Source organism: Sylvia atricapilla, chromosome 3 (assembly GCF_009819655.1).
Source record: "Sylvia atricapilla isolate bSylAtr1 chromosome 3, bSylAtr1.pri, whole genome shotgun sequence".
NCBI classification, from domain to species: domain Eukaryota; kingdom Metazoa; phylum Chordata; class Aves; order Passeriformes; family Sylviidae; genus Sylvia; species Sylvia atricapilla.
The window spans coordinates 43,061,591-43,081,312 of NC_089142.1; the positions used below are offsets into that span (position 1 = coordinate 43,061,591).

At 40.0% G+C, this 19,722-nt stretch overlaps 1 protein-coding gene across 2 annotated transcripts in view; it reads left to right on the forward strand.

Moving 5' to 3' along the window:
- Positions 1-1,514: 1,514 nt before the first annotated feature.
- The window catches only part of LIN28B (lin-28 homolog B), an 81,321-nt gene continuing 63,113 nt past the window's right edge, over positions 1,515-19,722 (forward strand). The window contains exons 1-2 of one of the 2 annotated variants that reach the window (XM_066315190.1): positions 1,515-1,719; positions 2,719-2,906. In XM_066315190.1, the coding sequence (XP_066171287.1) occupies positions 1,710-1,719; positions 2,719-2,906 (198 nt within the window). In that variant the 5' untranslated portion in view covers positions 1,515-1,709. Of the gene's footprint in view, positions 1,720-2,505; positions 2,907-19,722 lie in introns of those variants that run through there. The other variant, XM_066315189.1, reaches the window with a different exon arrangement.

Genomic DNA, 19,722 nt, shown 5'->3' on the forward strand with positions numbered 1-19,722 from the left:
ACAAGGTATGGGCAACGTTTAAAACACACACACACGTATATGTATATGTATATGTATATGTATATGTATATGTATATGTATATGTATATGTATATGTATATGTATATAAAAATACCACCTGGAGAGACAGGTTAATGCGAGTAGGTGGTTGAGGACAGAATACTTCCGCCTTTACTGTAAAGGAGATGGACAGATGGAAATTAAAACTATTTGTCCCGTAATTGTTTTTCACGTTTATAAAATATCTTAAAAGGTTTTGGCCGAGCGTACAGCAGCGGGAAGGGCTGGAGGGCAGGGCCGGGGCTGTGTACCTGTGAGCGCGGAAGGGGAGTGCCTTTGCAAAGGAGCTGTTACCAAGCCCGTTACACATCACACATTTCTTCTCCGAACTGGATCCCCCCTCCCGCCGGCAGTGAAGACTTAAAACAGTAGACCCTGGTCACTGTTATTTCTCCCCTCTTTGTCCTCTTCCCCCGAGGCTTTTTTTTTTTTTTTTTTTTTCTCCCCGCCCTCTTCTCCAGTAAATCCCTCTCTCTGTCAGTCCTCTCCCAACTGCTGATTGAGGTTCACTCCAATTCTCGGCTTGAAAACTGGGCTCTTATTTAGGAAGTCATTAATCACATCCCCTCCCCCGGAAAGAGATGGCGGAGAAACCTGTGAAGTACAATTCCTCGCCCCATCCCCCTTCCAGAAATGTTGTGAAACGCTAGATCTCCGCACATTCTGGGGCATATTAAGGTGATACCGCGTTTCCGGCGCGCTTTTAATTTGAATGCGAAATTAGTAACGATCCAGTTGCGCGTCTGCCCGCGTTGTGTGCAGAGGGTGCCACAGATGCCTCCCGGCGGTCGCCCTGCCTGTGCACACACGTGTGTCCCCTGTCCATGTCTGCACACACGTGTGTCCCTTGTCCGTGTTTGCACACGTGTGTCCCCGGTCTGTGTTTGCACACACGCATGTCCCCGGTCCGTGTTTGCACACGTGTGTCCCCTGTCCATGTCTGCACACACGCGTGTCCCCGGTCCGTGTTTGCACACGTGTGTTCCCGGTCTGTGTTTGCACACACGTGTGTTCCCGGTCTGTGTTTGCACACACGTGTGTCCCCGGTCCGGGAGCATCTCGCCTTGGTGTGCGTACGCGGAGCCGCCTGCGGTGGGCACAGATACCCCCATCGTCTCCTCCGCACGGCCGCCCCTGCGTGCAGCTGTTGTTCAGTGGGCTGTATCTAGAGACACACGGACCTTCCTACGGATTTCTGCGTGCACGGGAGGGCAGAAACCCCAGAATAATACGTCATCTCGATTTCCCGTAAAGAAGCGTGCAGATTAGCTGTCCGAAAAGGAAGAGGGAAAAAAAAAAAAAAAAAAAGCGCCGTGTTGGAAATTTCTTTTTTCATTCATAAATTATTTTGGTGTGTCAGGCTACTTGAAATGGCGATTGGCTGCTCCTGCCTCCTGCCAACCCCTTAAGGATCCGATGCGAAATTAGTAGCAAGAAAGCATGTAATTGACCGAGTCACGTGTGCGCAGGGGGCCAGAAACGGAGCGAGAGAGACGGGGAAAAATCAAAAGAGGGAAAGCACATTAGACCATGCGAGCTAAATTTGCGATCGTTCAAAATCAGGATGTTAGATTAATGCAGAAGACTACTTCGATCCACAGGGAAAGTTTTCATCTCACGAGTTTGGAGCAGAGGGCCCGTGGGGCAACATGGCCGAAGGTTAATTTTCTTTTTCTATTGTTTTATTATGATTTTCGCTCGCTCGCTCGCTCTCTCCCTCTCTCCCCCCTCCCCCCACCCCTTTTTAACCCAACTATGCATTACCCTTTTTTAGCAGCTCGCGCAAGGGGGCTTTCTCCAAACCCATTGTTACCCAGCTCAGAAACTGTTCCGTACCGCCCACACCGATTCATAACTTGAAAAGCTTTCAGGGGGCTATTGTTTGAATTGTTCCTGTTTGATTAAGCACAGTTGCAGTGGTGGGATGAGAAAACGGCCGTACACCTGTCCCAACTTTAATCGAAAGTTTATTCCAAGGAGGGATGGATACACGTTGGAAAATAGTGGTTTCGGCGCTGCATGTGCAATAACCAGTTGTGCAATCTACCCAATTTTGCTTATTCTCTCTCCTCCACCCCTCCTCGGCCGGCCTCCCCCCTCGCCCCCCCGGTCCTGCGCCTTGCGAGGAGAGACTAATTGAGCTGAGAATTTCTTTTGAGAAATGGGATCGGTCTTAAACCAGCAATATTCAAGTAAAGTATCGCGTTCCGTGCTGTAATGTGGCTGAAAGATGGAGTTAAATGGAAAAATACACGTATGTACAGAAACGTGGGCTGCCCTGGGCTCAGAGAGAGGGAGAGCCTCCGTTCGCAGTGTTTCCTCTCTGTAACCTCCGGTGATTTTATTTTTTTACGTATTTTGGGGAGAAGGCTGGTTTTTTTAGGATTTAGGAAAAATACGTACTTTTCACCGCTTGATTTTCGATTTTGTTTTGTTTGCCCCCCCCCTTTTTTTTGTTGTTGTTTCTTTTTTTTTTTTTTCTTTTTTTTTTTTCTTTTTTTTTTTTTTTTTTTTTCCCTGTTCCGTTTGTAGTAACTCCTTTCTACAGCGGCAAAAGGATGTTACCAGAATTTAACTCTTGCTTTGCATCTTGTCCCTCTCTTCCTTCTTTTTCTGCCCCCTTCCCCCCCACACCCCCCGCCTTTCCCTCTTCCTCAGCAGGGGCGAGTAAAGGTGGAGACGAACCCGGGAAGTTGCCGGAGCAGGAAGAAGAAGAGGAATCCCAGGTTTTGCACGGAACCGGCCATTGCAAATGGTTCAATGTGAGAATGGGATTCGGGTTCATCTCCATGAGCAACCGAGAGGGAAGCCCCTTGGAGTCTCCAGTTGATGTCTTTGTACACCAAGTAAGACCCGTTTTTGTCTTCCATCTCAGCCTGCCACATTTGGTTGAGCTCAGTGGGACTCCGGTTTTATGTGAAGAGAAGTAACCTATTTTTTCTAGGTATTTAAGTACATCTGTAGTTAAAGAGTTGCCTTAGGTAGTGGTTTTGTTGGCAGTGTACAATTTGAGTAAATAAGGTCGTTAGATTGTGCTTAGTCTCTGTGGCTGGTGATTTGTGCAAGGGTATAATGTTTCTTCGTATCTTCATCCTTGGTTAGAAAAGTCTCCTGTGGTTTTTATTTATTTTCAAATGTCACACTTTTAAACGAGGTTTATCATTTGTCACCAGACTGATCAGGAGCAGATATGCCTTTCCTTGGAAACTGTTTAAAATTAAGCTGGGAAAAGGATAAATAAATGTCGGGTTTCATTCAGATAACATTTCAGTACAGTTTTAAACGGTTTACTTGTAAACCTCGAATTACTTTTTAAAAGCTCATCTGAGATTAGTTAGTGAAATTAAGACATAATTATAGTGTTATTTTGCAGTAATTCAGACCTGAGAGTGTCCCTGTGGTGATACTCTGAAGCGTGTATGTGGTTTGGTTGGTTGATTTTTAATTATTCCTTTCTAGGGAGAAAAAAAAAAAAAAAAAAAGTAATCATTAGGTATTCCAGCTAAAAGCAGTGTTTCTGTAAGGCTGTTGGGGAGACAAGGGGTGTATGTTCCATGGTTTTAATTTTAAGCGCAGCACACGGATGGTTTTGTGTTTTGAACGTGGAAACTGGTATGAACTCCTTCATGTAAAAGAGTTGCAGATGCAAAATAGGTACAGAATAATAAGGGAACTTTTTTCGAGATCTGTACTGTGGTTTGTGAAGGAGACCTTCCCTGGTCCTTCTGTAAGTCTCCAGTTGCAACAATGCTATTTTGAATTTCACCCATCTCCTTTGTGATCCGAGAAGAGAAGAGAGGTATCAGGTAAAGAGACCATTTTGGGGTTGGCTAGGGCCACGTTAGGGAGGCAAAAGGCATCTTTTTACGAGGTTGTCCGTTTTCTATGACGTTTGCAGTGACGGTGAAGGGGGTGTTCCGTGATTATATAGTGACTCCCTTTTCATGGTGAATTTGGTGGCCCGGCTTTATTCTGCAGGAACTTTATCAGGCTTTTTTAAAGTGTACACCTTTGATTAGCTTAGGAAAAAGGTGGCTGAAATTTCTAAAGAAACTGCTGCTGTGGCCTGTTGCATTGCAGTGCAGGGTGGACTGGATTTCTGGCCTTGCCTTATATGTGCTCTTGCACCTAAGGGCCTTGCACTTCAGTATAGCTGCTTGCATTTGAAATTATGTACAAAGCGTAGAATCCAGTAGTGAACTCAGTAAATTCCTACACTTCCTGCTTTGTACTGGCATATAAGCTGCTCCCTCTTTGCTGCTGGTTTTTCTCTTTAGAATTGAATGAATGAAACACTTATCAAAGAAGGAGCAGTCTTCCTACTTTTCCATTTTTCTTCCCCTCTTTGTATCCTAGGTCACGAAGTTGCTCACTACAGTTTTGTAAATTTACTTTTAAGATAAAGCCCCCTCTTTCTTAATGTAATTTTGTGTTAATGTATGTGAATTTTTTGCTTCTTGAATAGTAGAAGAGAAATATTTGAAACATAGCAGTACTGTTAATAAAAAACACATTTGGAAACAAAGATATTCTTAGAGCTGTGGAAATAGAGAAGTATTGAACTGCATGATAACCTGATACATTTAAGTAATACTAGACAGAGTTTTCGGTATCATAATGGAAAGTAGTCATAGAAGATAATAGAGTAGTAGTAAATTTGGAAGTCTCTATTGAGTTGTGTCCCCTAAAGGAAGGAAAGAGAAGGAAATGTTAGACAAGTTTGTCTATTACAGTTTAATAATCTACAACTTAGCCATACCCTTGGGTTTCTAAGACAATCACCGTGTAAAATGCAGTGGAAAAATACCATGTTTCATTGCATGTTAACTGTGTGCCTCAGTCATTTTAAGTTTACTTAGAGATACGTCTTACTGAGTGAAGTTACTGTCGGTATTCTGCAGTGAATTGCTCTTGCAGCAAAGAAGGTATATTTCTCATAATTTTCATTCTGATGGAATCTATGATGTGTATATATAAACTTCACCGTGACATGAATCTTCTTTCCATCAGATTTCTATATAATGTAACAGGGAGAACTACTATCTATTGTGTTTCAGAGTACATTTTAGATAATTGATATTGCTACATAGAATGCTTTGTTAGCTAACTAGCTGACAAAGTTCTATTTCTAGCTAGTTCTAGCAGTAGCAGCCAGAGCATAAAAATGTCTTTAAATCTGTAATGCTATTTAACACTGCTGCTTGTACAACAGTCTGTTGCCTGAGCAGTGAATGGACCCTATTAGTTTCATTAATTTGAAAAAAAAAATGTCCTGTGAAGAGTCCTTTTCAAGGCAAAGATGTTAGTTTCTTAATCTGTTGAAACAAAATACTACTGTTCAAAGCTGCTTTAAAAACACTTCATCATTTGAGTGTGTGCAGGTAGTGTTTCATGCATTCATTTGCTTATTCTGCAGTGTTTGTAGCTACCAGTATAATTTTATAGAAATCTGAGTCTGAGCAGGGAGAGAAGCTTCTAGTTTACTTAGTCAAAGTCCTGTCAAAGCTAGCTTGAACCCTGCAACAATATTTTTACTTTCTTATCTTACCCGTTTTTGGTGAAGTTATGCTCAGCTTATGAGATCTTGCTGTGAGCAAAAACTTACTGTATGTCGAGTCAAAATTCCTGTAATAGTTTAAGCTCATTATAGCTAGACTTTTGAGCTTGCAATAAGTTATTTTGCTTTCTTCTTGGAGTTCCCCCTTAGCTATGTGTGGATTATAGTCACATTTTTCTAAAGTCAGTGCTTTGCTAATTGTATATATTGATATATTTTTAGGGGACTGTGCTTTTGTTTGGACTTTTCTTCCCCTTCATCCAATGAGAGTCCCGTTCACAAAACAGCTGCAGTATTGAGTTTTTAACCCTGCCTTTTAAGTCCCTCCTTTGGTGTTAATCATTTTGATTGATCTTCTCTGAACTACCTTCAGACCGTTGTTAGCCTTCTAGTAATGAGGTACCTAGGGTTGGATGCATTATTTAAGGTAGAAACACGTCAGCCATTATATATGTACATCTGTGTTTCTACAGTGTAATTTGGTACACTTACACACGTCCACAGTCTTTTCCTTTTTAGCTCTATTCTGATACAGTTTATATCTTTAAGTCATGTGTTTGAGTCATTCAGGGTCATATGAAAATTATGAGTCCTAAGAACAATTTGATTTTTTTGAACAGAAGCCATGCTCAGTGCAGCAATGTGCCAAGTCAACTCTGTTTCTTCAGGAAAAAAAATGGAAGAGTAGCAGCTATAGTCCTTTGTAACATTTTTAAATCTGAGGAATGTGCACTTAACTGAATTTGGCTCAATATTGTCATATGTACTCTTTATAAGTTGCCATGGAATGAATAATACAGCTTGTTTCTCTTTTGTGATGTGAATTCTGAACCTAGTTATATGTGAGTTATGTGTGAGTGGCTCTTACTGAATTTTAGATCTATTTGTCAAAGGGTAAAGCAGACTGGAGAGGTGAAGTGAGGGAAACCTTTTGTGGTGCACATGAATAAAGGCCTTCAGTGCAAAGAACTCAGAAGAGCTGACGTTCTCATAAAACCAGAAAAGGATGATGTTCGTTACATTTTTTTTGTGCGTTCAAAATTAGACACAACTTAAATATGTACTACTTCTTTTGGATGCTGGCAATAAGGCAAAAATGCAGTATATTCTTTTTTGCACACACTTTGTACAAACTAAGGTACAAACAAGTCTCTCTTCCTTTGCTTAGCGTGAAGCACAGATGTTAAAGATGATAATGAACTGTAGGGTGCTGAATGTAAACAGATGAAATTTAATGTGTGAGTATCGAGGGTTAAAAATTCATGTCTCTTTCTCAATAATGTGTTTTTTCAGGATGGGATGGATTGTTCAGTTTAGATGGAGTTTGTTGGGACCTTGTTGGTTCTGTAGTCCAAAATTCTTACCACAGTAAGGGACTGATACAAGATTTTTGAACTGGGACCTTAAACATAATCATTCTTGGGATCCTCTTTTATGAGATGGGGAGAGGAAGGAAGGGAGGAGCAGCATGTAGGAGCTGGTGTATTTTGTCTTCTCGTTAAAAGGAATATCATTGGCTTGAAATTTTTCACTTTCATCTGAACTTTCTTACTGTTACTGTTGCTACAAAATTTAATAAAAACGGAAAACACCCTTTTTTCTTGCATTGAATCCTTCTGCACTGCACTATCATTTGTGTATTATAAAGATTGCTCTTACTGTTTCAAGAACATAAGAAAAGAAGGAGGAAAAATTACTGAGACTATTTTGACTGTAAACAGAAAAATGAATGGAAAATGAGACATATAAGCAGCATCTGAACAGGCTTTTCCTTTAATGTGACCAACTCTCCTTTTCAATGATGAATCAGATGTCTGTTGTTTGAATTCCTAGTTTTTAGGCACAGTTGAACTACTTTTCCTATGACAGAGTAGGGCATGGCATTTTGCACTCAATGCTGACTTTCTTCAGTGTTTGTTCTTTCATCTAGTGCACCTTTTTTATTTTTCTTTTTATTGGGAGCTTTGAAAAACTATTTAATTGCTCAGGATAACTGGAAGTCCTGAGCAAGCAAGTGGGATCAGTATTTCATTGCTCCTTATGTTTAGTATGACACGTTTGGAGTATAGAAGTCCCCACGCAGAATACGCTGTTACAGACTTGCGGTCTCTGACTGCTGCTGGGGACCAGGCAAGGCCAGCCCTAATCAAAACAAAAGTGGCTAGCAGGATTTAGGGAGGGAGGCTGAGGAAGGAAGCGAACAGGGAGTGAACGTGTGTCTGCAGTGAGCATGTGTGTGGAGGATCCGGCAGGGATCAGACGCGGGTGTCAAAGTCTGCTCCGCAGCCTCAGCGCGTGCGGCATCCGTAACGGGATGGAGCTGCCAGAGATCTGGAGCCAAGCTTTGGCACTCACCAGCTGGGCTGCAGCATGCAGAGCAATGATGGAGACCATTGATTGTGGTGTAGACTGCTACAGCACTGGGATTCTTCTTTTTTCTTTTTTTTTTTCTTTTTTTTTTTTCCTTTTTTTTTAATTTTTAAAAATTTGTTTTGGCTACTGATTAGTGGATAAGTTAGCATAATGTGTGGACACATAGATGGCAAAATACTTCACTGACGGCTTGATGGTTTAAGATGGTTGTCTGAAGAAACTTGTAATTTGGTTATTTGAGTTATGGAGCCACCATCTTCTTAACCTTCCGTATTTCATGTATTTACATCTAACCCCAACACTGTAATAATTTTTTATTAGTAAACCCATACAGTATTTAAGTGAATGACAACACCATTAGACCTAAGTAGTGTTGAGTCAGATCAGACTTCACTGAAGAGTTTTAAACTTTGCACATTGACAAGTAGAAATCACAAGTGGCCCAAAGGCAGAGGGACATCTTTGTCTTAAGAGGTGTTTCCCTCTTTGGCAGAACAGTAAGCTCACCCTTTCCAGAGCATGCGATCCTCCTTTTCTCCAAGACTGAGGAAGTTATGCACTGGGGTTGGGATACTGGAAGGAAGAGGATATTTTGTCTGGGGCACAAACATAAGATATCAAAGCAGATACATGAACCAAAGCTAAAAGGAAATGAATTGTCAGATTGGGAAAAATGTTGTTATTGTTGCTTGTTCTGGTTTGCAAGTACATTACTGAGGCAGTAGATACATTTAGAACTATCCAGAGTTTTGCTTCACAAAGTATACTCCTGTGTAAACATTGCTGAATTAATCTTCCTTAAGTAACCCATCGCAGTAAAGGCCTGCCATATTTCCCCACTAATTATCAACAGAAGCAAAATTAGGCCCACCAGTTTCTACAAAGGTGTACAAAAGTGACCATAAAAGTGTCATTTAAGAATGATCCTAGGAACAAGAAACTAGAGGGTAAAGACATTTATGATGCTTTTTAAAACCAGCCCAAATAAATAAGGACATACTGTTTAAATTTTTAATTCCCTAGATGTAGGAGTGCTTTTTTCCCTTTTTTAAAATCAGCTGAAAGTAACCAGGACTGTTGGAGAGGTGTTATGTGATGTTTGGCTCTTTTAAAAGGACAGTTCTTCAGAACAGATTTGGGCTGGCTTTTGCCTGATGGAAATCACCGGTGAAAGCAGTGAATCCTTAAATTGCTTTTACATCAGCAGAGTATCACTAAACACCTCTGCATGGAAGGTGGGGAAGTGCTTCTGATTGCTTAAGCCTATTCAGTTGAAGAAACTGGTGTCCATGCTTTTCCTCAGATTAGTCTGGCTGGTTCTGACTTAAAATGGAGGAGGGGTTTAACTGCTTGGGAGATGGCTAAAAAGAATTCCAGATCCTCACTCCAGAGATGGCTTTGCTGCTTGTGGAGCAGCTGTAGACTTTGCTGCAAGCTTCACAGTCTCCTGTATTATGGAAAACTGGCACTGAATTTGATTTTTTCAGAACATGCAAAGCTGTAACATGCAACAGTTCAGCAGCTGCTCTGCAAGCAGCCAAATAAGGCTTTGCAGTAGCAGTGTGGGGTGAATAGGTGGAGGCTTAAACTCCTACAGCCACCCTTCTCGGTGGGAATCCTACGGAGATGACTTGACTTTTACATTTGGCAGCAGTGCTGCTGCCTCAGTAAGTTTCAAGAGCTTTTGTATCAGCTCTTCGTGTTGGACTCGATAAGTGCTTGTGGGGCTGCATTGCAAACTCAGCTGCACTTCAGGGGAAGTGTTTGTGTTTGTATCTGATTTTTGTGTCATTTTTCACAGCAGAGAATCCCCATGATCCCTGCAAATAAGGGTGGGCAGTGTTGGCACTATGGAAGGGTGACCAAGGGTGCAAGCAAGCAGCAGCCAGGGTGAGGTGAAGTTATTGCAGCAAAGAGCTGGAAGCTACTGTCACAGAAATATGATGAATGAAACTGCAGTCTCCTGGTGCAAAATAGCAGAGTTCTCGTGTTGCCACCTTCAGCTGGGGATGGAGAGACAAGGAAAGTGATAATGACTTTGCAAGGAAAAGGGCACTTAAGGGTATTGGCATGAGTATAGGCATCTGAGCTCTCTTTGGAAGTGAAATGTTTCAGGAATCCTTCTGTCACACTTCAGTCTTTCTCTTTTTCTTATTTAGTGATTACAGTTCAGTGGTGGCACTAAAATATATTGATTGCAGTTTTTAAAAAGCACTATTTATAAGGCAGACAAAAATCAGGGAATGTTTGATTAATATAAATAATATGTGGGCTTTTTCTTCTCTAGAACAGAAATAAGCATATTTACAGGGCATGTTCTTAATAATTTGGACAGATCTTTTTAGCAGATTGGTGAGGTATAAGTGAAATTAATTGATAATCTGGGACATACAGCTCCTTAATTATTCCCTATGTATGGAATTTCAGCTTTGAAAATTAAATGCATCAACGCCTTTGAGATTGAGGGTTTTAGAATATTCTTATTCTGTTATCAGTGCAGTAGCCAAGAAAATCACACAGTTCCTATTTCAAAATTCTGATCTGGTGCTAGAATTGCATTTTTTGGAAGGAGGAGGGACGTTTGGGTTATTTTTTATCATTATATGTTAATATTTTCACTGTTAAAATTTTTTTAACAAGTAAAATGAGTAAAATTAGTAAGGGCATATGTAATAAGTATTTGGAGTGTATGAATTTGTCTACAAAATCAAAGTAATATTTCGTGACTATAGCAGATCTTGTGCATCGTCAGAAAATGCTAATGTTGTTATTACATTCATAAATGTGTAATTCTCATCAGTTTAACTGATAGTTGCTTTCTCAACAAAGATAATCTGTTCCCAGAGAGGTCTTCTTTTAATAAGCCATGCTAATTTATGGGTATGCAGTGCTGAGAGAATTTCTTTTTCTTAATTGTTTTTGTTATAGTGCCACATGAGACTACTTTAACATTTGTGTTACAACTCTCTGTTTATGGTCATATAAATATATGGACCAAAATAAACCCTGGTCTGAAACTGAATGTAAAAGTGATAGCCATTGTGTACTTGAAGGAGCCCAGAATAAGCATAATTTTTTTCTTCTCTCCAAGTACAAGTGTCTTTAAAATCCCTTAATTGTGCACATGTGCTATAATTTAAAAAATATTTTGTTTCATTTTACAACTGTGTTTTGCAAGGTAGTAATCAAAATCTTGGTTAGTTTTATGGGCCGTTTGTAATAATACAATCTTAGGGGAAATAAGGGGGTTTAAAAAGCCTCTGCTGACCATGTGTAGTAATTTCTAAAAATTCTTAGACTCATTGTACTGGAAATACTAGACATATATAAAAGTAGTAGTGTTGAACATACCTAATAGACCCAAGCTGACTTCTCTAGATGTAGGATTAGACCCCTAACTACATCCCGTATTTAAAATATATATTGTTATCTCACCCAGTTTAATTACGTGGTCTAAGTCATGCAGATCCATATATCCTGAGAATCAGCAATTTTTGACACTAAAGTGGAATAAGGTCCAAGAATTATTCATGAACTGGTTTGCTGCCCTCTTCCCCAGATATTAAACACAAAAGTACATCAGGTGAATGGAAATTTGAGAATTGTTTCAATGGTGAACAAGACCTCTTCCTTCATGCAATGAAATTATGGCGTCTCTTCCCTTTGTGTTGATTAGAGACCTGGTGGGCCAAATTCTGCTCAGTATTCTCACATGAAGTGGTCCTACTGACTTGTGAAACTTAGAAGTGGATGTTAAGACTCTTACATGACTGTTTTTACTGAAACTCTGTGGTTCACAGGCTTTTGTTTTCATAAGGCAGTAAGTGTGCATTTTGTGCTGAAAAACAATCTGACCTGTTCCATGTAGAGTGCCTAAAATGTGGGGTAGCAGACAGGGTTTGGGCCACTGTTGCTTAATTAAAAGTTGACTAGAAGTGATACAACTTGTCAAGTTCATGCATGCATACTATGTTATGTATGTAATTAGTATATACTTTTGACAGTATGCGACTTCTTTCCTACTGTGAATGTATATTTAATGTCTTACCTAAATTCACCTGGCTGCTCATCTACTAGTCTGCTCTGATGCTAAGGTATCAGGCTGACAATGTAGGGGTTTTCCATCTTCCTGTTGAAAAATTGCTCTGTCCCAAATAAGTTCCTCACAGCAGGAGAAAGTGGGAGAAGTATGTCAAATGCTCCCCGTGTGGGAAAGACCCCTTACTGTGGGCAGGTTCTGTTAGAGGTGAATGTCGTTTACCCTTACAGTGAAAGTGTCTTTGGGGTCTTGAACACTTACTGAGCCCTGTGCAGGACCTTTGATTTCTGACAGGGCTGATGGGATGCAGTAGGTATTGGGAGTTTAAAAAAAAAAAAAAAAAACCAAAAAAACCCTGTAACTTACAGTATTGCATATCTGTGCTGACAAAGGGGAAGATGGGAGCCCTACTGTCTGGATCCTTCAGGATTTTCTATCTTCTTGCCAGGCCCTGGTGTTAGGGATGTAGAGATATTACTCTGAGACAAGGGAGAGCACTGACTGGTGGGGAGGAGGAAGTAGATGAACCTTCTGCTCAGGCAGGAGCAAATGGACAGTTCACAGATTTGGAGGCATAGTATAATTCTCAAATATTTGTAAATGCAGTTAGTCAAAAGGTTTCCATTTCACCACAGTGCTCAATGGGTCTCCACTGCAGTGAATACATTCTCATTTGGCTGTGCCAAATCTGCTTTGTTTGCCTGTTTTGTTTGGTTTTGGAGGTTTGTGTGCCTGTGTGTGTCAATTAAAGAAAGCACATTACATTTGTAATAGCTGTTTTACATGAGTCAAAATCACATTTGCTCAATGTTTTCATGTAGCATGTTTTGCAGTAGCAATGTTTTCATGTAGCATGTTTATTGGGTGGGAAATGTAGGGTAGGAGTGAAGCCTGTCAGGAATGCAGGGTTTCTTGTGTAGGGGTCTGTGTGGCTCTGGTATGCAGGCTGATCTTAGGGCATCCTGTTTGTTCTGTGATTCTGGTTTAGAAACTACTGCAACCTGGAAAAAAAGATAAAACAATTTTTACAAGTGTGTTTAACTGGCTTCAGGAATTAGTAATAATTGTTAAAGACAGACATTACTTGAGGGTGATTGATCTGGATGTGAAGCAGATGCATTAATAAACAAAGAAACTCTTCATTTCTGATACTGTAGAGAACTTCACGTGTCACCATTGACTTTACAGCACTAGTCACAAAGAGAGGGGCTGTGGGATTGAACTGTAGAGGATAAGAGAGAAAAGATACTGAAGGTGCATTGTTAAGATGAAAACAATATTCAAGATTTTTAGGCAGAAATATAGTACATCTGAAGATAAAATTTTTGCTTAGACTTACAGGAATAGGATTTTGTTAGTGTTAGTTCCTGCTTTAGTGGACACTTAATGGAGCAGTGATTACCACATCTTTCACTAAGGAGTGCTTAATTATCCTGCACTATAGTCTTATTATCTTCACTAAGAAAGTAGGTAATCAGATTCTTCTCCTAGCAATGCCTTCTCTTTCTCAAGAATTAAAAAAAGTTTACAATATTCCAAAATATGATCTATTAGATTTGAAAATGTTTAAAATGATATAAGATCAAGACACTGATCAGGAAGGTTTCTTTAAATTTGATCTATGCCTACATTGTCTTTAGTAGAAATTAATAAAGACTATTATAAAAAATAAAAATGCATAATCCATGTTATATGTATTTACATTTAGTAACTACATTTTTCAAGAACGCAGATGCTTTTAAAATTAATCTGCAGTTTGCTTTGAGCAGTACCTCTTAATGTTTAATAATGTAATTGGTAGATCCAGATTCCCCAAAGAATTTTCACATTAATCTTCATTAATTTATTTTAATTGAGCAATTACACATTTTTTTCAAATGGCAGATTAATTTATTTTTGTAGTATAGTTTCTTTTTTACTGACGATAATCATCAGTAGTTTATTGGGAAATGATAGCCCATTCCATGCTTGTGTGGGTTTATTGTTAATCTTCACACAGTACTTCTTTGGATGATCATTCTTTAACTGGTGACAGCTGTAAATGGACTAAGACTAGACTGCTGAGGTGGCTACAGTTGGAGCATTTGGTGAAAGATGAATTATTTTTAGTATTCATTATTAGATATTATATTAGATCAATGTTTAAGATTTTCTGTGATCCACGTATTAATATCTTTTTAATGGAAATCGGTGTGTTTTAAAAATTTGTTTATAAAACACTACTATGTTTCTATACTTATGATTTGATTTCCTTTTATCTGAATGTCCATTACAAGGGATCTAAGCCAGCACTGACCACAGTAGGTGTCATGAAATGCATCTATAGTATATTAAAGTCTCTTGAGTGAGCTGATGGCATAAAATGGTTGATTTTGTTGCAGTATTTCTGGTTTTAGGATGATAAATATAATCTGTTTCTTAAATTCTTAAAAACTGGTAAACCTTAGCTTATTTTCTGTTTTCTCCCTCCACCTGATGTGCATTTTGAAAGTACAGGATGTTTTTTCTACATTTAAAGGACCAAATGTTACTAAGAGATGAAATGTTGAGCCAAGTGAAGTCAGTGAAATAGTTGTCAAGGAGTTTCAGTGCATATGCAGTTTGTCTCAAGGATTTTTTTTTTTAATATTTTCATTTGGGAGCTTAGATACTTAAACCAGAAGAACTTGATCAAATAAATGAAAAGGGGGGGGGTTGTGTGTATAAACTATCATTCAGTAGACTTGTTTTTTACTATCTCTGTATTAAAGCTTTGAAATCTTTAAAATGCCTCCCAAACGAATTATATAACTATTATTTGTATGAACTTACCATACACAAATGTTCATCTGAATTTCTTGACGCACATTCAGCAGGATCTTCATTAATTTAAGTGTAGCTGTGCCACTTTGTGGACAAATTTCTGGCATTTCAGGTCTGAAAGAGGACTTGGCCGATTAAATAATTATTTATTGATAGTAGGTGAGAAAATAAAAATGTATATTGATCTGCGATTTTCTCCACTTAAATGAACATGTAGACACTTTAGTACAGGGGGTTTTGTTACCGTTTAATTCCAGTGATTTAACAAAGTTAATCTGAATTTGGATGTCTTTTGAGCATATTGTTCTGGGCACACTAACATCTCACTGCCAAATTTTTAAAGACGATGGACAAAAAAGCAAATTGCTTCCTTTAATTAAATCTGTATGAAAGTAAATTATCAAACAATAAGGCACATGCTAAATACAGAAGAAAGACATTAATCCTTCCTTCCTTTAATAATCGGTTTGTTGAAAAATACTGATTACATTATTTTAACATAATTTTTACGCATTTACTAAACAACATACTTTTGTGTCAAAAGCAGCTGTTAAATTTTGAAATGTCAAGTTTCCATTAATTTGACAAATTTTATTAAAAGCTTTCTGGTAGCAATGTTGCTATAAAAAATGTTACTATTAAAAAAGCTGCATTCAAGCATTAAGAAATCAAATCAGAATAATTAATTTGGAAATTATGCAAAAAAATCCCAATGAAATATTCATTATGAATAGATGCTAATATAGGAAATACAAGATCCCTGAGATATCTGCATACAAGCCTTGTTTTCATCTTCTACAGCATTCCTGCGTGTTTCAGGAAGCAGCTTTAACAATGTAGGTCAGTTCGGATTCTGCTGCGCGGAGGAATGGCAGAGAGTGATGCAGACTTTAAGCGCGGTTTTTTTGTATTTCCGCGTTCCCTTCTGGATCAGCGCAGTGGCACCTGGAAGGGGCCAAAGGAAAATATTCTGGGCCTTAATTTTTCTGCTCGCTGGCAAGATTTGCCAGTCAGCTGTTGACTGCTCTGCCGCGCTGCAGCGGGCGCGGGTGGCGGAGAGCGTGCGGTGTGGCGAGGGATGGAGCTGCTTTTCCTGCCCTGTGGATGTTGTGCTTATGGCGCGGTCAGTCGGCAGCGCTGCCGGCAGGGCAGGTCGCTTCTGCCGCAGGAGCTGTCTGGGGCTGCTGCGGCGATGGAGGCACCGTGGGCTGGAGCGGAGAGTTTGGGTGGGCAGGGGGTGCCGCGGCGGCGCCGGGGAGGGGCCGGGGCCTCCTTTGCGGCGCCCTCCGCCCCCTCCCCTGCCCGGCTGCAGCGGGAGCGGCAGGAATTTGCCCCCTCCCGGCTCAGGTTGCAAGTCCCGACCGAACCGGGGAAGCGAGGGTCAGGGCTATTCATTGCCTATCGCTTCCTCGGGCCATTTATAACCTGGTCCTCCCCGGCTAGCTGACTGTGGTCCAAGGAAGTGATTGATATGAGAGATTCAAAGATTTTATTGCTCTCTAAATACAGTTTAAATGTTCGGTTTGTTTGTTTTATTAAAAAAAAAACAACCCACAAACAAACACCCAAAAAGCTAATTTAGCACACGGTGTAGAACTGGAAATGCTGATTAATATACTTGAGATCAAAATAATGATAGATGAGAACTGTCTAAAGGGCAGCACTGCTGGAACTAATGGGTTTAGTGCTGCGTGTGCCCCACTCCTCTGGCAGTAACACACAGCCAGGCCCTCCACTGGGGTGCTGGCATGGGGCAGGCGGGGACAATCACACTTCCTGTGCTGAAGGACCAGAATCATTGAATAGTCTGAGTTGGAGGGGATTCACCAGGATTGAGTCCAACTTTTAGCCTTGCACAGGACATCCCCAAGAGTCATGCCTGAGAGCATTATTCAAACACTTCTTGAACTCTCTGAGGCTTGGTGCTGTGACCACTTCCCCGGGGAGCCTATTCCAGTGCCCAGCCACCTTCTAGGAGAAGAGCCTTTTTCTAAAATCCAACCTAAACCTCCCCTGGCATAACTTGAGGCTGTTCCATCAGGTCCTGTCCCTGATTGCCAGAGAGGAGAGATCAGTGCCACTGGTCAGCCATGGCCAGTCCACCATCAGCCGTGGGGCACGCTGATACACAGGCAGGGTGAATAAAGGCACCGGGAAGTAAACACTTTTCCCTGGAGCTTTCCACCCTTTGTGGCAGCACTGTCCACACTGGGGAGTGGGAGAGGCCGAGCCGGGGTTCACTGAGCCCCCGCACTCTGCGCCTCTCTGCCCACAGGAGGTGCCGCACACCCGGAGTGCAGCAGGGGCGACATCGAGAGCAACTTTGAAAAGAAATGCGACCTCTCTTTAAGGAGCCATTTGTTTGCTTCACTGATGCTCAGAAGAGGAATTAAACTGAGGTAGTCACAGAGTATTCTGAGTCAGAAGGGACCCGCAGGAGTCATCAAGTCCAGCTCTTCAGTGAATGGCCCATACAGGGACCGAACCCACAACCTTTGGTCTTATCATCACCCTGCTCTGACCAACTCAGCCTGGATGATAAAAAAATTGGACACATCACAATCTTCCATGACCTCTCGGGCTTGCCCTCCTAATGATCAAGCAAATTATACTACTAAATAACGTACCACCTTGAAGCAGGCATATTTACAGAAGTATTTTAAAGGGAATAATTTTTTAGTAACAAATTATTCTTCTTGAATTATTTGGGCTTTTCAGTGGTGTTTTACTTTATATCTTACAATTTCTTTTTAATTTCTGAGTGCTGTGATGTGACAAGACAGAACTTTTGAAAAATATTCAGCAGAATTATCTGCTTTTGTTTATTTGGAAGGACAGCAAAGACCTTAATGCTAAAAAGTCCTTCAACAAGATTAATGATTGCTGGATTCCAATCTTGCAAACACTTGTTCTTTAAAGTAAGACTTGTTCGTGTAAATAAAGGTTTCAAGATTAGGACCTTAGCTATGCAGCATTTTTAACAAAATGGTCTTCTGCTTTAGTCTGTCCTTGGGTGAAGTTCCACATGGACTTGATGGGATATTTTTTCTTTGTGTTACGACTATAGCTTTACTGCTTAAAATACTTTTTTGAAAGAAGAATTGGTAGTCTGTAAGTTTTTTTCTTTATAAAAAAACCTCAAAAAGTAGAGCATATACATACTTTATATAGTATAGATGAAATAGATATCTTTCCTCACCACAACAGGTTTGCTCTAATGTAAATAAAGTCAAGCAATCTTTCCCAACACAGGTCACAATATGTCAGTTTTTCGGTGTCTGTGGGTGAGTTGTGCAAAGCTTTTACAAGTTTTCTGGCTGTAGTTTAGAACGGCATAATTAAAACCAGTATTTTTTTACATTCCTAAATATAAAATGTACTTTCAGGCTGTCAGCAGTGTTTAATGATTCACCCCTCTGGGACTGTCTTTCCTATGGGATGAGTTTGGTGTAATGATACATTTGACTATGATACATTTACTATGTATTGACTATGATGCATTTGTGTCAGTTGCTCCTTCCTCCCCCTTCAGCATCCCACTTGCTGGAATCTCTTGGTTTTTTTCCTGATAACATTTTTTACTTACAAACAATTTTTTTAGATGCATATGTTATGAAAGTTTTTACAGATGACCCTAAAGTTACTTTGATTGTTTCAAAATAGTACAGGGATTAAAGGCCGCTTTACTTTTATTGCTGCCTTCAAATAGGTAGCACGTGCTTTTTGGAAGTGTTTTTCAAGCAGAAGTTTTTAATGTTTCCAGTACAAAGTATGTCACTTTTCTGTAGTTTTAATTAATCCATGTGTGCCTTATATTTACATGTTTTCAGCTAAACACAGGGCTGTTTTACAAAATGTACAGTTCTTTAAATATACATGTTAGATAATTGGAATATTTAAATGATGTTTTGTATGAAGTTTGCCGCTTATTTTAACCTTTTTATCTAAAATGCTTTGTCTGTTTTTAACATTAGTGTTAGATACTGCTTTTACAATGCCAAATGGGAGAAATGCTTTTCACAAATCTCAAATCTTGGAGACCCCAGTAATTGTTGTTCCATACACCAGTGCATAATTTGGTTGATAGACATTAAACATTTCACTGCTGTTGCTGTGAGGGCCTGAATTATTCTGCATGGTTATTTTTAAATTAGGTAAGCATCTCTATTAATCTTGAAGAAAAAATTGTTTACTGAAGATATGATCCATGCTAGGCTTTTGCAATTGTTTGGTTTGGTTAAGTTTCTTTTTTTGCTGGTATTTTTTTTTTTGTGCTGGCTTGTTTGGTTTGGGTTTTGGTTTTTGTTTTTTCTTCTCTTGGATGAAATCCTTGCTTGTTACAACTCTGCAGTTTCATTACTGCCTTAAGCCACGTAACTGTAGACTTCTGCTAGAAGAGGCGATCCTTCCCACCCCTTCCTTCACCCTGGCCTCCTGTTCCCACCCGGACTCCTGTGTCCATTCCACTGCTTTGTAGCTGCAGGAGTTACAATACTAATACAAAATAAGCTGAAAATTAGTAATATTTTTTCCATGTTCAGGTTTAATTTGTGTAACGAAATTCATAGGACTTTGGCTTTGCTGCGTGAAAGATTGAGCTAACTTGAGGAAAGCAGTAGAGGCGTGCAGCCTGAGGAAGTGCAGAATACACCATTTCATTTGGTATAAGGGCAGTGGTGTAGTGTAATTTTTGAGGAACTGAGCCAAAATAAAATGGGAGGTCTTTGTCTCCAAACTTCTTATTGCTCTCCTTTGATTTGACGTGCTAGATAGGAAAAAAATGGCAGAGCGAGACTTTGCACAACTGCATCTCATGGAGCTGCCACCTCTGTTGGGGTGTGCTCACCGTGCCTGTACATTGTATCAGTGCTGGGCTTGGTCTGGCATTCCT